Source organism: Astatotilapia calliptera, chromosome 15 (genome assembly GCF_964374335.1).
Source record: "Astatotilapia calliptera chromosome 15, fAstCal68.1, whole genome shotgun sequence".
Classification (NCBI taxonomy): Eukaryota; Metazoa; Chordata; class Actinopteri; order Cichliformes; family Cichlidae; genus Astatotilapia; species Astatotilapia calliptera.
Window position 1 is genome coordinate 15,020,675 of NC_137436.1, and position 18,848 is coordinate 15,039,522.

Consider the following 18,848-nt stretch of genomic DNA (forward strand, 5'->3'; position numbering starts at 1 on the left):
ACCTGTATTATAGTGCTTAGGCTGATTGCAAAGTGAACTAATTATCTAAAAAAGTTTTCACATGTGAAAGTGTGCCAGACAGTTGGCAAATTAGTGTTAATGATAGCCATACATGTGTATACTTTTGCTAGGAGTGTGTTGGAAATTTGGTAATTGAGTGTTGTGCAGTGAATTGTGCCTACAGTTTTGCAAAGTGTGTGTTACAAAATTGCAAACTGAGTGCAAAGCAGTTTTTGTGCTTTTAGTTTTGCAAACTCAGTGAGTGGTTTTGCTATAAGTCTGAATAGTTTTAGAGATTGTGCTACAGGAATCACAGTTAGGGTTTAAGCATTCAGAAAAAACTGTAAAAAGTCACAGGTTTGATCAAAGTGTCATGGATTAATTGACGTATTGATCGGCTGAGGCAGCACTTCGGTTTGTGAAGGGAGGATTTATTCAGGCTCAGTCACGGTTGACTTGACTGACCTGTTTATTGAAGCCAGAGCTATTTTTAGCCTGGCTCACGGTGTGGAACTTAAGATTGGCCAGAATCTATCAGTCAGTAATCGAGGCAGCGACGTGCAGTACAGATGTCATGGTCTGTCACAGGCTGGCAGAGATAAAGTTAGAGATACAGAAAGGTCCTCGAGTTCCTGACATGCTGTGTGTTATTTCTCAGAAATGGCTCACTGGGGAGTTAACAACTAGTCTCACATTCACACAGAAATAGGCTTTATATAGCTAAAAATCAGAAGAAATACAACCACTTTGTTCCCTGAGAAAAAAAAGCTGTGTTCCTGTGTTAAAACATTTATTTGAGGCAGCGACGTGCAGTACAGTAATTTGTAAGTAAAAATGAGCATTATCAAGATTGCTCGATATCCCTAAACAGTGGCTGCATCTCCCGCTGACGTACAGCCTGTCAGAGAACCACTTACTGGAAACCAGTGACTCTGGAGGTCATCAAGTTTGGCCCAAGTGGACTTTTCACTTGACATTTTGTCCGTTTGTGTTTGCGTTATTGCCGTCATGATTTCTGTCTCAGCTTAAACATTATTTACTTCTCGCACACCTCTTGCGGCTAAATTACCCCTCAGTCTAAACATGGAATATTTCAGTAATGCTGAAAACTCTGAGGAGCAGCTTCTGGTTTTGCCTTGGCGAGCTGGGAAAAGCTGGGGTCAAAGAGCAGACTTTTGAGTCTTTATTGGAGCCGAAGAAACAGCTGGATACTGTGGAAATGTTCTGGTGAGTCATGTTGAAAGCATCGGTTATAGATGGACATGAATCCTTGATGCAATAAAACCATCTCACAGCTCCCAGCAGTGAATGTGAATGAAAAAGTTTGTTTGTTTTTTTTAAACCCCCAGCTGCTCTGCTGAAGTAGGTCAGTAGTCAACAAAAGCAGCTGTAGTCTGTCAGGAATTCACCTGATTCCATCTTAAAAGAAAATGGGCTGCACTATGTTTCTATGTCCGATGTCTTTTTTCTGGAATTGAAGTTTTTTTTTCAAATTGTAGTTTGAGCGTGGAACTTCATTATATGGCTAAACTAACAATTATTGTCCATTATTAATGAACCTGATCATTACTGCCTGTATAATTCAGGTAATAGACGATACAATTGTGATACGTGTTCATCAAAGCTGAAAACTGAACAAAAAAAAAAAGTTTGGTGAAGAAAACAGCTTGGATTTTTTTTAATGCTCTCCATGGTTCCCCCTTTTTAAATCTTGCCGGCTTAAAATTTAAGTTTCTACACAACTTTAATATCCCCCCCCCTTTAAAAAATGTAGTGGAGTAGTTTTACATACAATATTTTAAGCCAGGCCTCTGCAGCAGCCTTCAGGTATGTGGGTCCAGTGAGATATACCATTTCTTGGTTACTTTAGAGTGACATAATTAGCAAGGAGACAGGCAAAAAGATGTTGGCACTGAAGTACTGCTTTTATAATCTGTATTTTTTCCATGAATAGTTAGTGTAGCTATGAAACCTGGAAGCAGAGTACTTGCAAGATTACAAAAACAGAGAGAGAGGCGATACGTTGCAATGAGTGCACAGCATGCTGCTACAAGTGCACGAGATATAATTAGTTCTTTATTGTTTTATGCAATAAAGATAACTTCCCTTTTACTTTTGGCCTAAACCAGCCAAGCAGAGGTTTTAAAAATAAAAACAATAAAATAAAACGACACTCTTTTTGTTCATGTTCAGAGGATATTATGACTTGTATCCTAAAAGTTTTGCAGGGGTAAGGGGTTGCTTTAGGTAACAAAACCCACATTGTTTAAAGATCATTATATGGTACTTTCAGCTTCTCTGGTATTTCCCAATTGGTTGCGCCAGTGGATGGATCAGCATGTTGACTTTTGATCAGGACTTGGAACTGGCACAAGGAGTACACTAGCTTGTGGCTCCTGAGGCTGTGTTTGCGTATTCCTCTCTGTCACATTTAAGGTGAAAGTGCAAATAAACAAACTCATCTCAAGCCAATGCAGAGCTTTTCAGTATTCATCACAAATTCACTGGCTGACGTTTTAAATCCTTCATATATGCTTTTGTGGTTAGATTTCAGCATGTACAGAGAGATTTTCAGATTTATAGTAAATCAGGTAATAGATCATACTATACATTTCTTCTTTTAGCTGCTCTCTTTAGAAGTTGCCTGAGTTATTCATTCACCCTATCCCAAACATCCTCTGTCCAGCCAATGCTCTGCATGTCCTCCTTTACTACACCCATGAACCTTCTCTGTGGTTTTCCTCTTTTCCTCTTTTTTTTGCAGCTTCATCTTAAACACCCTTTGTCCAATATTTCCATCATCCCTCAACTGTGCATGACCAAGCCACCTTAGGCCTGCCTCTCTAACTTCGTCTCTAATCCGTTTGACCTGAGCTGTCCCCCTGGTGTGTTCATTTCTAATCTTGTCATTCCTAGTCACTCCCACCTAAAATCTTAGTATCTTCAGCGCTGCCTCCTGTCTTTGTGTCGGTGCCACTACTTCCAAACTACACATCATAGCAGGTCTCACGTCCATCTTGTAAACCTTTCCTTTCACTCTCGCTGCTGTCCTTCTGTCACAGATCCCCCCCTAACACTCGTCTCCTCTGACTCCACAAGGCAAACAGATAATTCTCTAAATATTTCCAAACTGTTATTGATTGTTAAGTAGCATTTTTTTTACATTTCATTTGTATCTCATTAAAAATTATTTTCTATAAGAGGTTTTTCTTTACTGAGAAGTAAACTCTTCACCTCTCTAATAGTGCCTGTAAATCCTGTAAAAACATTTTGCATGTGGATGTCTTGGGTTATTTATATTTTTTTATGATAAACAAAGTAAAAGGAAAAATTAAATAGTCAAAATCAAGTTTTTTTTCGTTTTTCCTTTTTTCTTGGTTCGCATGTAACGTTTTTTTTCTTGTAACTTAAATACCTGAAAGGTTTTTTTTTTAAAGTGAGATTATTTATCCTCCATTTCTTTTTCCCTAATGTGGGCATACATTTTTTCGCTGTGCTTCATTAAAGGCTGACGTTTTTTTTTTTGTAGCATTGGGGCTCAGTGTTCTCAGTTTCTCAGTGAGTCCACAGTATTTCATAAGGAGAATTAAAATGGGATTCATGCAGTCGGAGAGAGAGTGTGTGTGAGAGAGAGGTGGGATGGATGCGTGGAGGGGGGTGGGTTGGTGGGTGAGGGAGGCGTGGTGCTGAATGAACAGCTCCTCGGCTCATAAAGTAATCAGAGAGCTCCTCTGCTCCGTCAGAGCAGCACAGCCATGAGCCAGCCGAGTTCCCCGTCCTCAAGACCCGCTCTGACACTCCGCCTGTCCCCCTAACACACACCACACCACCATGAAGAGGCAAAACGTGAGGACCCTCGCCCTCATCATCTGCACCTTCACCTACCTGCTCGTGGGAGCCGCGATCTTCGACGCCCTGGAATCTCAGGAGGAGACGACCCAGAGGATGGAGCTGCACCTGAAGAAAGGGGAGCTGCTCCAGACATTCAACTTGTCCTCGGAGGACTTTGACGAGCTGGAAAAAGTGGTGCTGCAGCTGAAGCCGCACAAAGCCGGCATGCAGTGGAAATTCGCCGGCTCCTTTTACTTCGCCATCACTGTGATCACGACAATAGGTAAGAGAGCAACTTCTTAGATACTCTGCGGAAACTCGGACTTTAGTTTGACTCTCGGTTATTGCACAAAACGAAGAAAATTCGTCTCGACTATCAAATAAACCTGTGGAGCAGTTTTAGATTATTGGGAGTATAAAGACAAAACGCGATTGAATATGAGGGAGGAGGTACCCCGATTTAAGTAATTTTTGTCCAACACTGCTGATCACATTAAAATATGATCACTGCACAATGTCCTGGTCTAATCAGTGATAGCACAGATGAAAGAAACAGAGCATAAAATATCATGTTATTTAAAAACATATCAATGCAACAGGTTTATAATAAAATAGATACAGCCAAATCTGCCAGGAGACATGAAAACCGAGTATTTTAAGAGTATATGAAGGTAGCATGTGTGTGTGTGTGTGGGGTGGGTGTCTTTAACCATAAGGGTTTAAATAATTTATATTTGTTTTATTCATAGTTAGGGAAATATACTTAATGTGATTGCTACATTTCTGGAAGACTACTGAGGGGCAGGCTCATCCGAGAGTTGTGCCTCAATATCACCAGTCCTTATGAATACGTGTGTGAGGAAGGTGGGAGAACATTTGGAAAACTTCTGCTGTCAGGAAATACCAAAGGTAACGTAGGAGTGCTGTGCCTGAATCAAAAAAACAAAAACAAAAAAGTAACCAAAAAGTCAGGTTAGAGCTCACTGGGAAAGCAAGCTTTGGATGTTACATCAGCTGGAAGTGGCCACATTTATTTTGAGTTCCAGCATTATAGAGGATCATTTAAAAGTCAGATTTGAAGCCAATGAGTGCGTAAACGTTAAGTGCAAACTTCTCGCCAAAGAATTCTTTTGCTCACAACTTTGTCATTAGACATGAGCTTCAAAAATCTGAAAATCTCTCTGTACATGTTGAGACACAATATGAAGGATTTAAAACTTCAGCCAGTGAATTTGTGATGAATACTGAAAAGCTCTGCATTATTGGGACCTTCATTTGCATCTTCATTTGTGCTCAAATGCATTTCTCCTGTTCCGAAGGGTCCAAGGACAACACCACAAGCCTGGCAGCTCTTTACTCAATTTTTATCAGGCTTGAAAATTAGCCTGTTTGCTTTAGTGGTTTCACTGGAGGTCAGCTTTACTCATTTTCCTCCATAGCACTCTCCGTGCTTTACTCAGTCTGACATCATATCAGAAAAATGGAACTAAAAAAAAACAACTTTAATTACTGTAATGAATCAAATTGTCTTGTGATCTGAGGCCAGGTTTACATCAGCTCATTTTGCTTTTAAAAGAGTTATAACCATTTGTTTTATCATTATGCTCATAATAGCCATGAGAAAGTGCATCAGAGTGAAAGGAGGGGTGGTATTGATGCAAATACAGAGAATTATCACCAAATTTGCAGCTCCCTGCAGCTTTAGCACATCCTTCACTGTAAATCTGTCTATACAGTAGATTACGGCTGCAACAGGTAGCTCTACTCAGTGTAGGTTCTTTAAAATGCAATTATACCCATTGAGAATGATTGAATTCCCATTGAGATCACAATGACATCTTTTACAGGAGAGAAAAGTCGAGGTGGAAGTTGCATACAATCACAATCACTCTACAAAGTCTGGATTTCCAGGTTGTCAGTTCAGACAAAATATCCTCTGTACAAGGGGGAAAGTGAGAAAATGCTGGTTTCCCCACATAATTCACGCCATAAAACACACAGTTAGTAACTTGTGGATGACTATGGTAGGTCATTTAGCAGCTGATGAGTCACATACTTCCCCAGTGATTTGGTAGAGACATAAAACAATGATAAAAAGCAGGGAATGTTAAATAAGTTAAATATTTAGAAAAGTTAAAGCACTGTGCAACAAATTGTTGATCTTTTTTGATATTGCCTGAATTTTCAAAGAGTCTTTAAACAGTCCACTGTTCACAGACTTAATGCTTTTCCCTGACATACTGAAATAGCAGAAGTAATGGAGCAATTGATTAGCTTCTGTGTGAACCATGCGTGCACTTAAAGGCTGTTTTAAAACTGCACATTTTGCAATTAAGAAAAACAATTGTACTACCATAGTAAAAAATGGTTTGCATATTAATATATACCAATAAAATGTTTCATTAGATACTAATAATTCAAAAACCATATCCAATATAAGTCATAAACCATAGTTCTTAAACAGATAAGCTACCTCTGTTACTAGACAGCGAAAGTGGCAAATTCAGATTGTTTGCTCATAAAGTCATATTTTTATAGATTACACCACCTCATTTATTTCTATACATTTTTTAAAAAGGCTTCACTGTCTCCCTACATCACATTGTCCTTATCTGTCAGAAGCTGTTCTTATCTTCATCTCCTATCTGAGTCTTCCTCCTGTATTTAGTGGCCGGGGCAGCAATGACTATTGATCTGTGACTTGTAACCCTATCAGATGCAGGCAACTAATTGCACACTACCCCAGCCCCCGGGTGGCTGTAACTGCATTCTGTAATTGCGAGCCTCGAGGCTGCTACAAATACAGTGATTGGCGTTTCAGTCTGCCATTAAGTATTAATGACAACACCAGAGCCTCGCTGTTCCACTGGACTCCTGGCACATGAAATCAACAGTACGGACACTGTACTGTACACATAATATCACGCAGCCGTGGCTTATAGCAAAGTCCAAATATTGCTTCAGGATATGAGAGTGGAACGCCTAATTTGTTAAGCTGAAGCGTAAAAATAGACAAGAACCTCTTAATTCCTCGCTTATTCTTTGAATCTATAATTAAAGTCATTTTCAGAATGAGGCCTCAGGACTTTCCGCTCCAATGCAGGACACCCCCAAGGACCAGAGAGCTCAGTATGATGTGCAAACAGCTCAGTATCAAGAATAAAATGGGGAATTTTCCATGTCAACTGCCAGCTAGCACATGACAGAATCAGTCCCTGCAAGCCATAATGATAATTTAAGATAAATCAATGAGCCACAATATTAAAATCACTGAAAGGAGAAGGTAATAACAGGGATCATCTTGATACAATGTAATGTTGTGCTAAATACCCCAAATGACTTAAAAACATTTCAAAGACTTTGAGTAATTGACTCGTCTGTGAGATACACCTTTAAAAGCCCAGTACATTAAGTTCCCACCCTGACCTTCAGGAAAAAAAGGCCCTACAGTCAGAACACTCTTCAAGGTCCTACATCCAAGCCATGATTTAGCATCACAAGGGGGAATTGCACAGTATTAGACAGGTGGTTTTAATGTTTTGGCCGATCCATGTAACTGACAAAGGCAGGAGAAGCTACAGCCAGTAAGCACACATCGTTTTCTAAAAGAGAAAAGGGAAGGAAGAGGTTGGGGTGTATATTTACTAACCCAACTGTGGGAGTAATATGGAATCAATGTGGGATACACCTCTAAGGAAAAAAATTAATGAGCTTTGGGCAAGAAAATGCTCTCTAAATGCCACCTGGGGAGCGCCTCTGCACGATTTCGAACTGAGTATTATAAAATGTGGGGGTTCGCGGGGATCTGAAACAGAGTCATCTTCCCTGTATCCTCACCCCAGGGGTGAACTTCTTATCACTGCCACACCACAGGGCAAACCTTGAACTCTACCAGGCAGAGGACTGTTACATAACAGAAAGAAGGACAGGGGCATACAATTGGAGGTCATGAGAAGCAGTCGTGGGCAGATGGCCATCATATAATATGTTGACTTACACTATAGAAGTCTTTGTGTAACAAGCAATATGATATCACTGTATGATTACACAAGCCAAATTAAACGGTTGGTTCCCCGGAATTACGCTCACACATTCACTGAATTGACTTTCACTGAATCCAGACAGAATTCTGCAGAAAGAAAACAAATGATATTTATTGTTCTCACAAGTTTGAAAAACACATTTAAAAAGCAAAAATAAAAAACTAAGAATTTTTCTATTAGTGTTGTATGGAAGGCCATTTCCGCCACAAAAATAAAAGTATCCATAACTCGAAATTTTGACTTACTAATTAAAATTTTGAGAAAAGTAACTAGAAATTTCGAGTTAGCTCTGCCAATCAGTAATCTACGTGAATGACGTCATTTTCCTGTAACCCGGCAGGGTATGGTGCAGAGGAATGCACACTCAAAACCAGATCGCAACAAGTTGGCCCTTTCAAGAGTACATTTGCTGATAGTAACACCATGTGATTCAGCTAATAACACAAGGATTTCATTATTTGTGAAGCCCCGCTGAAAATACTCAGCAACTTGTGCATTCATGACTGGCTATAATACTGGTAGCTTAGCTGTAGCATTTGTAGCTGAGGGCTTCAGCTTCCAGGTACCAAGGAAATGACATCATTCACGTAGATTACTGATTGGCAGCGCTGAATCGAAATTTCAAGTAACTTTTCTCAACATTGATGTTTTTGGATGTTTGATAGAAATCACATTTGGTGTCACATATACAGTGAAAGCTGCTCACATCGCAGATGCACAAGATGTTCTTCAACACTGGTCCTGTGATGCACAGCAACAGACAGAGACCAATTTCTGCAAACTACAATCTTTTAATCAGCCTAATCAGGATGTTGTAGTGTCTAAATGGAACAGAAATGAAATCATCTGGCACCGAACCACAACAGCAGTCGCATCAAGGCACTTCATTCTGTAAGATAGTTCTCCTACAATAATAGAGAGAAAACCCAACAATCAGACAACCCACTTTGAGCAAACACCAGGCGACAGTGGGAATGAAAAAATACCTTTTAACAGAAAGAAATCTCCAGCAAAACCAGGTCCAGGTAGGTACTTTGCTGTGACTGGTCGTGGTAAAAAAGACAGCAAAAGTAAACAAAAAATCAACTGACCACACAGCTGAGTAAAAGCTGAGTAAAACAGGACGCATCTGACCCATCACTAGGTTCAGATTTTGTGACATCACTGGCACCTCACCCCTACTTATATGGTCTTTGAAACACCGTAATAAACTTTATAATAACTTCCCAAATAATGTTTATAGGTGCACAAAATACCATTAAGCTGCAATTTTTTTAAGTTTTAGAAGATTTTGTTTTTGTAAATTTGTAGCTTTACAAAGATCTAATATTTTCATGCAAACTAAATATTAACCAACTGATCAACATTATTTACCACAATTCCTTTTTAACACTATAAAACAAGCTGGTGCATTTTAATTTAATGCAGTTCTGAGTGTCAAGACAAACCTACAATTGAAATGAGACTTTTTTCCCCTTTGTTTTAACAACCCTAACACTAGCAACACCTTGGTGACATCACAGCCTGGAAACGCATCAGGCCCAGCTTTAAGGGCTTTCATTGCAGGAAGTAGTCATGCTGCTCTTTGCACCAGTCAGTGTTTATAAATCCAGACAGCTTCACAAAAGCTAACGCAAAGCTGGATAGCATAGTGGCGTGGACTGGGTTTAACTGGGGCCTTTCTGTGTGGAGTTTGCCCCATGACAGCTGGGATAGACCCTGATAAGGATAAGTGGAAGAGAATGAATGGATAATACAAGGCTAAATTGTAATTAGATTACATCCAAGATGTATTACAAAACTGCATTTTTTCACCTTCTTGTTCAGTTACATCCACCTAAAGCCTGCATAAAAGTGACTGGTCAGTGGAAGTGGAGCTACAGGCAAACTGCAAGGCTTCTTTTACCTCTACTTCCTGTCCTTTAAAATCTTGTCTCCTACCTACATATTCACGTGCATGACTTTATAGAGATTAACGGTATTGTTAATTCACCAATAACAATAACTTTTCTCTAGCCACTCTTTAACTACATACTGAAAAGAAAAATGTTGTTTTATATGTTCATAGAATAATTATTACAATATATTTAGATTAGCTGTCTTAAACACTTGGACCACCTAAAAGAAAAAGAAACAAGCCTTTTCTAAAACATGTCCTATAATGGTGTGCCGTCTCTGACCCAATGACAGCTTGGACAAGCTCAAGCCTTCTCATAAGCCTGAATTTAATCAGCAATCAGTGGAAGAAATCTTTCTTTGCAGTTGCTGCTTCCTCTCTCCAACACCATCATATAAATAACTACAATTTTCTGAGGTGATATAATCATGCAAAAAGTCTCATAAAAGACGGAAAATTCAACAGGAACATGTCCCAGTAACTCTGAATAAACCGCAGACCTCACTGTGAGTTATGGAGCTGGTTCTTACAGATGTAATACTCTCATTAAAAGCACACTCTTCAGTAGATCACTCACTAGAATGAGGAAAACATAACTGGAAAGAGAAGAAAAAAATATGCAGGACAGAAGAAAAATGCATGAACGAGCTAATTGAAAATGAATAAATAAAAACCATTTCAACTTCAAATTCTTGTTGATTGAAGTTTTTTTCCTCCCACATGTGTAATATCATATCATGTACCTCAAAAAAATAAAATAAAATAAAAAACCAAAACCTTGTTTGTACTGCTATGACTCACTTGGTCAAGCAGGCAACCCATACACCGTAAGGCTAGGTTTGAATCTCCACTGTCCTATCTCAAAAATAGTTAAAAAGACCCCCCCAAAATCAACATCTGTATTTTCTTTTCATGTCTTTCATTGGGCTATGTCCACTTCGGTCTGCAAACTATTTTCTGCAACTGTATTATTTAGGTGAATGATGCAAAAAGTTAGTTTTTATTTTGCATTTTCAGCAGAAAATTCAATATTTCAAAAGAGGAAAAAAACTAATAAAAAAATAAGCATCTCTTTTCCTCAGGATCATCTAATATCTAATCCCTGATGTCATTAACCTTCGCTTTGGGCTCATAAAAACATTTTTCTTTTGAATAGGATCTAAACCCACATGTTTATAGTTAGAAAACCATTACTTCAAAAAAAAAAGAGCATGTTTTGCTTGGACTTTTATGACAGTGAATCACCTCTTGTTAAATAGTTCTTGTATAAAGATCATTTGGCTGTTTGCCTATTGTTGATTCAGTAGACGTGAGCTCATTGTCTCAATAGAGACACATCATCATCTGTATTCTTTAAATCTTTAATCTTCTGAGGAGAAAGAAACTGAATCCAAATGTGTGCGGGACATGCTGTCTCTACTAGTCATTATAATCCCAAGATAAAGCCTTGGAGTGTTAAGGAGAATCCCCTAGTTTGTTTGCAGGACATACTCTGCCATCACATTAAAAGTGGCTTGGATCACAGTGCTGAAAGCCCTTCCAGCGCTGGTTTAGTTACTCTGTCACCAGCAGTACATCAGTTCTTGATGTGCTGGGCAGTTACCAAGTGCGTAAGCACATTAGTGTATGCATGTGACGTATGCTGCTGCTTAAAATGAGCAGGCGTGCTCAGCAAATCCTCTCTGGGTCAATGACTCTAATGTTTCTATATGTGGGCTGGAACTGAATAAAATATCGGATCATTTCTCTATCTCCATTGCTGGCAGCAGTTTGATTTGGCAGCAGGCACGAACCCGTCTTTTAGCTGTTGCATAATTACGCACGAGGGCACGTGTTGAATTATTAATACAATTAATTACTTACATTAGAATCACCATTATTATTCAGTCAGCTTAAGAGGTTAGTGCAGTAAGTGGTTGAGTGCACAAAGAACGTAACTCTCAGTGGATGTTCCTCGTGGGCGCACCGAGACGAATACTTCAGCTCTTCTCAGAGGAGAGCGGAGAAAGTGTCGGCTCTGGGAAGATAAAAGAAGGTGAAGAGACAAGTGAAAAGACATCAGCAAAGATAAAAACAATTATTTATGTATTTATTTATTTATTTTTGTTTGACAAATAGTAAACTTTAAAACAAATTTTTTTGTTAATTTTGAATTTTACTCCACGTTTCAGTCCAGAGGTGTTACCAAGAAATCATTTTCCACCTGTTTTCTTCCGGTTTTCTTATTCAGTGACAGTGGCTGGAGCCTGCCTACATGAGGCGCACAAATACCTACAACTTAAAAAAAATGATTGTACCATCTGCAAGGCTAATGACTCAAAAAGTCATTGGTGTTATGGCCGATGTGATCCCATCTTAGTGTTTGACATGTGCAGTTCCCACTCATTTTGTAGTGAAAGTTTTAACTGAATTCCTAAAACATCAATATGAGAATAGAAAACTGGATGCATATCTCCGTCCACTAGTGTTATGCAAGCTCCTTAAGGTCCAAACTCTCTGTGGGTGCCACTCATGGATGAATTAAGGAGAACTGGATACTAAAAATGGTGTCTGCTTGCTTGAATGAAAATTGTTCGCCTGGAGCCCAAAAAGTTTCCAGCTTTGAGGTTTGCTTGTGCAGCAAACTGCACATATGCATTAGTGTTTTCCCTCAGTGGCCCTGAGTGTGGGTTTCTGCTTCCTCTGCTGGCTTTACGTTATGACGCACTAGCATTTATATAGTGCTTTTGTAGTCTTACTGCCCACTAAAAGTGCTTTAGAATACAGGCCACATTTAGTCATACATTTCATTCATACTTTATTCTATAGTCATTAATGACTTCATCTACCTCACGTACTTAATGAAGTTAGTATGTGAGCTAATGATATCGTGAAAGAAACAACGTTTATGGGGGGAGAAAAAGAAGAGTAAAGATGCATACTGTATGAGTGTGAGGGAGGCTATACGGTAGTTGCCACATTACACCCTTCTGGTGTTTTCACTGGCCACAATTTTTACCCATGTCAACTAAACCAAGTCATAGAAATTCCTGGCCTGCATCTGCACATACCTGCAGACTTAGACATAGACAAAATTCAGGCAGTCCTGCTGCAGCAGATGTACAGTATAACATCCAACACCATGCAGGCTTTCTTTACGAACATTTGTGAAAGAAACGCTCATTCTAAACAACAACTAACTTCCAGTGTAGTACTGTAATAGGATGCCACCAGTGCAACAAGTCAGTTTGTGAAATTCTTCCATATCAGACATGAGTTTCCGACCTCCTTTGGCATTAACATCAGCACAAAAACTGTGCATCAGGAGCTTCATGGCATGGGCCGAGCAGCTGCTGTAGATGGCAACCATAGAAAATGGTTTGTGCAATTAAAAATAGGATGAATTATGAGTAATAACTTAATGACAAATATGCACAAGATGAGTATCTGCTATGCTTTTCTAGCACATGTGCATGTCGCACCAATTCAAATTCAAATTCAAATTCAAATTTTATTTGTCACGTACACAGTCATACACAGTACGATATGCAGTGAAATGCTTAGACAACTGGTTATGAATAAGATAGGAAATAAATATGAAAAATTAAAAAGGGTAAATTTAACTAGGAAGGAATAAAATATAAAAAATTAAGGTTAAAAATGAAATAACTGTACAACACAAATTAGAATGAAGGGTAAATTTAACTGGGAAAGAATAAGATAAAATATATAAGTTGAAAATAAAATAACTGTACAACAAAATACACAATACACAGTATAGAACTATATAAGAATGTATGATTTACCAATTTACCAGATGCCCATGACAAACTAACAAAATAACTCAATGACAAAATAAAGAATTTATTTTAAGTGTCAAAATTTATGCAAAATTCATTTTCATATGGATTTATATGCACAAACTGAATGCTTGACAAAAACACAATAAACATGTAGAGCACACAGTCTTCTGTGACAAGTCACGTGTCTAATCAGATTCAAGAAATCTGCAGCCTTTTTCATCCTTCAGGTCGCTTTGCACTTTATTAATAACTAATCAAGATCATGTGTTTTCTCTAAATTAAGGGGAAGAAGACACGTAAGATGACAGCTGTATTCCATATTAACACTTGAATTATTTTTAATGCTGTTGATACATAAATGATTTTTAATGAATCCTTGTTTTTTTTATTATTTCAAAATATCAACGTTGCTCTTATAATGAGAACTCCCGAAACACAGTTTTCAAATGAAAAATAGTCAAATATTATAAAACTCATTTACAGCAAATAAAGAAAGAATAGTTATAATCAACCAGAGTGGTTTTAGTTTACAGTTTAATTGAATTAGCGGTGAACTGATCCCGATGCTGCTGGGGAACAGCTGCTATCTTTTCGGAGATTTCGGGGATAAGGTAACTTTAACTCTTCTGTGCTTCTACAGAAGGTCCCCCAAACAGAACAAATTACCTTACATAACCCAGTGTTGCACTCTGAATGTTGGGCTCTGCCCTCCAAACCTATCATGCAGACACACTTGGATGTAATGTGACATACACCTTGAAAAAAAAAGACAACCCTTTCCACTTCTCATTTTTACAGGAGTGACATAATACCAGTGTGTTTCCATAGCACATACCAGTTCCAAGCCATAAAGATCACAGCAAAAAGTGTGTATATGCATGTTAGTAATAAAACAAATGATTAGACTGAGAGTCAGTCAGACAGTGTGTTCACAGGGTCGTCTTTGAAAGCCTGAAGAGTTGAACGGATGACTAAGCTTTCTTTGTTTTATTCGTCCAGCTCTGTGTCACTGAGGTTACAAGCAGATCACAAATCTGGAAAGGAAGACAGCTGAATAAGGCACACTGGTTAATGCAGATGATGGGGTCACTGAGGGAGACATCATCAAAAAAGGAGAAATATTACATAGAAGCCTCTGTGTAGGTTTTCAAATTGATATAATGTCAACTTTTGAGTCCTCCCACCTGATGGGTCTTTGTTTTCCAGTTTGTTTCAAGCAAAATCAGTTAAATAATCTCTATTATCTTAATTGGCCATGTTCTGATGCCTCCGTAAAGTCCCAATCACTGTGAACAGTGAGTTTAGCTGAAAAATACATTTTACTCTCACTTCCAGTCAAGCAAAGTTATGTAATATACTCCCAGACTCATACTTCCAGTAGTCTTAGTATGAACATATGATTAGAAACTGTAGTATCTCATTGAGCGGATGTGGCTCACTAATGCCGAGCTCATGTGACATACTGCAATGCACATAAAAATCCCACTGAAAGAGAGATAGCTCCTTTTAAATCCCCTCGTCTCCTTGTGGTGATGCTAAATATTGTTGTATTGATCTATAATGGACTTATGGTAATGATCGATGTTTTTCCTCAGGAAGCCGCAAACAATTGTGAGCTATAATAACATAAAGCTTGACTTCACTTTGTGGTCGCTGCTAATTATCTGCAATTACACGGTTATAAGTAAAGGGGTAGCTTCCCAAACAGGTTTTCTAAATAGAGATGAATGTAATGTTTTCCCTTTTGTCATGTGCTGGTGGAAGTGATGAATTGTCTGAACTCCCACAGAGTTGGTGTTCTTTTGGTTTACATCTGATGCCACCCATTGTTTGGATGGAAAGCTTTTAGAAGCCAGAGTGGCGGGCTGGTATTTATAATTCCGTTTCAATGATTTCATGTTGTTCTTTGCGTTACCATGTGACTTTTCCCCAAAATTCGCCCTGTAATTTATGATAGTGTATTTTGCATCCATGTTTAAAGCAAATCTGTCCTAACATTCTGCAGATTAAAGTGCACACTTTCTACTCATTTTCAGTTCCATGTTTTTTATTTGTGAACTCTACTGGAGTACAGTCAAGCGCTGTTCAGCATCTGTTTGTAACAAACTGTTTAACCTGTTCTCATTCTAAGCCAACCTTCTTCTGATTTGTCACCCTTTCAAAGAAAACATTTAAGCAGGATGTGGGTGGGGCTTCTGTGCTTACAGAAAGGACTGTGTTCCTCAGCCATGTGCCTGAAATCCATAATAGGAATACATACATATATATTATATATAATATAATATATGCGTTTTAGAGGAGCCTGAAGCCTGAGCCCTTTGGCTCACAGGGGCTTCTTGCACATATGTGTTTTGACCCACTCTTCTTCACAAGACTGCTTCAGCTCATTGAGGTTTGTGGCTAGTTTTTTATGCACAGTGCTCTTAAGGTCACACTACAGAATTTCAGTCAGGTCGAATTCTTTGACTTGGGCTAATGATATTGCAAAATCTATTGCTTCTTTTCTGTTTTTAGCCATTCTCTTGTACATTTGCTGTTGTGTTCGGGATCATTCTGATTTTCCATGACTCACTACTGGCTAAGTTTTGGCTGCGCGAAAGATGGCCTTTTTGACTCTTGAATACTTTGGTATACAGAGGAGTTTGTGGTTCCTTCAATGACTGCAAGGTGCCCTGGTCCTGTGGCTGCTATGCTATGTTTGGTTTTCCCAACATGTGATGCTGTGCATTATGGCCAACTATCTCCACTTTGGCTTGGTCTGTCTAAAGGACCTTTTTCCAGAAGTACTGTGATTTGTTTAGATGAGACTTTGGAAACTTAAGATGTGTTGCCATGTTCTTTTCAGAGAGGCAATCCTTCCAAACAAGCCGTACTTGTTGAGTCTTTTTCTAATTGTGCTGTTATGAACTTAAACATTTAAAATGCTAACTGCCCGTGGAGTCTGAGATGTAGCTTGTGGAGTTGTTGAAGAGTCTCTGAGCTTTGTAAAGTAAGACCTTGGGGTGAATTTACAGCAGTCCACTCCTGGGAAGAGTGGACTGCTGATACCAGCAAAGTCCGCAAAACTTCTGCCTTTATAGAGGTTATTAACTGCATCTGATTCGCAGCACCTGTCTGCTACTTGCCCACTTAATTCCTGTGGTCACAGTAAGTTTTCACTCGGCTCTATATACTCTCTTCTGTTTCATATGACTGTAGGTCTGTTTGACTGTTAGCTGACTTCTTTACTATTAAAGGTAAACCAACAATCAGTTGTCAGTCAAAGATCTCTTTTCTGCCTTCGCGATATTATTGGCTGATGTAACTTTAAATTAAATACGAAATATTCAGAAATTTTAGTCAAAGTGTTTGAAAGTTGGCCAAACTTTCTCTGTTATGAATTGGGTTAAGCAAGTAACCAGCTTTTTAATTATGATGGCAGCACGCCACATAAACGAACTTTTACAAGACATTTTGCATCTAAATTTCAATGTTTCAAATTAAAAATACAGCACTGTATGTTCTTTGCATTAGTAATGAAGATGCAAACCTTTACACTCAACCACAGGCACAAACTAAGTGCATAAATACTGAAAGATGCGCAGCTGTTACTGGCTGAGGCAGGTTGTTGCTGGTTTGGATCTGAAGGAGTTAGGTCTGAGAAAGTTGATAGAAGTCACTCTCATTGCTGTTGCTGCTGCTTCGTTCACATGACCAGCCAATGTTTACCTATTGTGCGTCTGCTTTATGCTCCACTGCCTCTATGGAAAGTTGAGTACTTGCCTGACTCTCTAAACAAAACATGACATTGTATTTTTTAGACTTTATATCCCAGCAGGAGCTGGCTGGAGTTTAACCAAATAAAATAGTACACAGTAGTGAGATCTCCCACTGATTCTGTTCCAGAGTATAAATATACAGGATACAGCATGAAATCTTTTCTATATTGGGGTAAACTGGCTGTGTTATGGTTTATTTGATCAGAAATATGAACTCTTTCCTGTGTTTTTTCTCCAAATGTAAGAATGCCTATAATCTCATATCCTGCAATATTGAATTATGAGCCTCTTTCACAACCCAGAGCTTTTAGTGAGCGCTGGGCACTGCTGCTCGATTAATGTCCTAATCCTTCCATTGGAAATTTGAGATTAACTGAGATGTGTCCTAGCTTCATCAGACACTAAATATGTATTACAACTCAACACTGTAACAATGTAAAGAAATATTTCAGGGTGCATTGGAAAGAATTTGTGGGATTATACTGTTTGTCTGTGACAGTTTTTAAAATAAATTCTAAATGTAAAATATTGTTGTTAGATTTGCTAATTAACTCTGTTGGGAATGTGATTTATTTTAGTTTGTCTGTTTTTTTGTTTCTTAAAGTCAGGGACATGAGAAAAGCCTAACTCAGACCTTTGTGGGGAAATCTACATTATAACTTAGGATGTCACCGGAAAACCCTCCAACCTTATGCTTTAATCTTCCACGTAGTCAGATCTGTACCTTCTCAGAACTCTAACTATACATCGGGTCCACGCAAGCTACAATGACTAAATGGCATGGAAGGTAACAGCGTAGGGTTAAAAAGTGTTTCGACTTATGTTGTAAAATATAATATGGATTTCCTGCAGAAGTCTAAATCAGGTTAAATGCCTGGAGTCAGTCTTGATCCAGATTTGCTCTGAATTCATGGTCAGATTCTTTACCATTGCGGGATAGAGCAAAAGTGGGCATGTGTATGTACCATATATCTTCAAATACACATGAAATTAAAATGAGAACTATAAGCAGAAATTTGTGTTTAATTAGTTTAAATCAAACTGTGATTTATCAGAGCCTCCATGTGGTTCTGAACGTAATAATCGGGTGAGGATCAAAACAACTGCTCCAAGACTATTTTGAGATTCCAGAGACACTCCAAAGCAGTTTGTTTATGGTAAGAATGCCATCTGACCTCAGTCAAACCCAACTACTAGCTGTACGCAGGAAGTTTGAGCTAAACACCTTCCCATAGCCAGGTGTGCTTAGCACGTGTGCTGCCTCCTCTGCACTTCACTGTCTTAGACTCAGTGTATCACAGTTTCTTAAATTTCATATCAAATTCATTGTCCACAACACATCACCTGGTTTCTAGGCTTTCATTAAGCTGAAGGACACAACAGCACTTTAGTCTTTGTCAGATTTGTTATCCCAACCTCTGGTCAGGCCCATGGCGCATCTGTTTATTGAAAACATATATCTGTGTTCCTGCGAGTCAGCTGTCTTCAAAAAGTGATGCATTTGTGTTATAATATTTCCTCTGAATGTCTTAAATAT

General features: G+C 38.6%; 1 protein-coding gene across 1 annotated transcript in view; it reads left to right on the forward strand.

The window, feature by feature from the left end:
- Positions 1 to 2,726: 2,726 nt before the first annotated feature.
- kcnk3a (potassium channel, subfamily K, member 3a) overlaps positions 2,727 to 18,848 on the forward strand; it is a 49,876-nt gene continuing 33,754 nt past the window's right edge. The window contains exon 1 of the mRNA XM_026143329.2: positions 2,727 to 4,114. Within this exon, the coding sequence (XP_025999114.1) occupies positions 3,832 to 4,114 (283 nt within the window). The 5' untranslated portion in view covers positions 2,727 to 3,831. The remainder of the gene's footprint in view (positions 4,115 to 18,848) is intronic.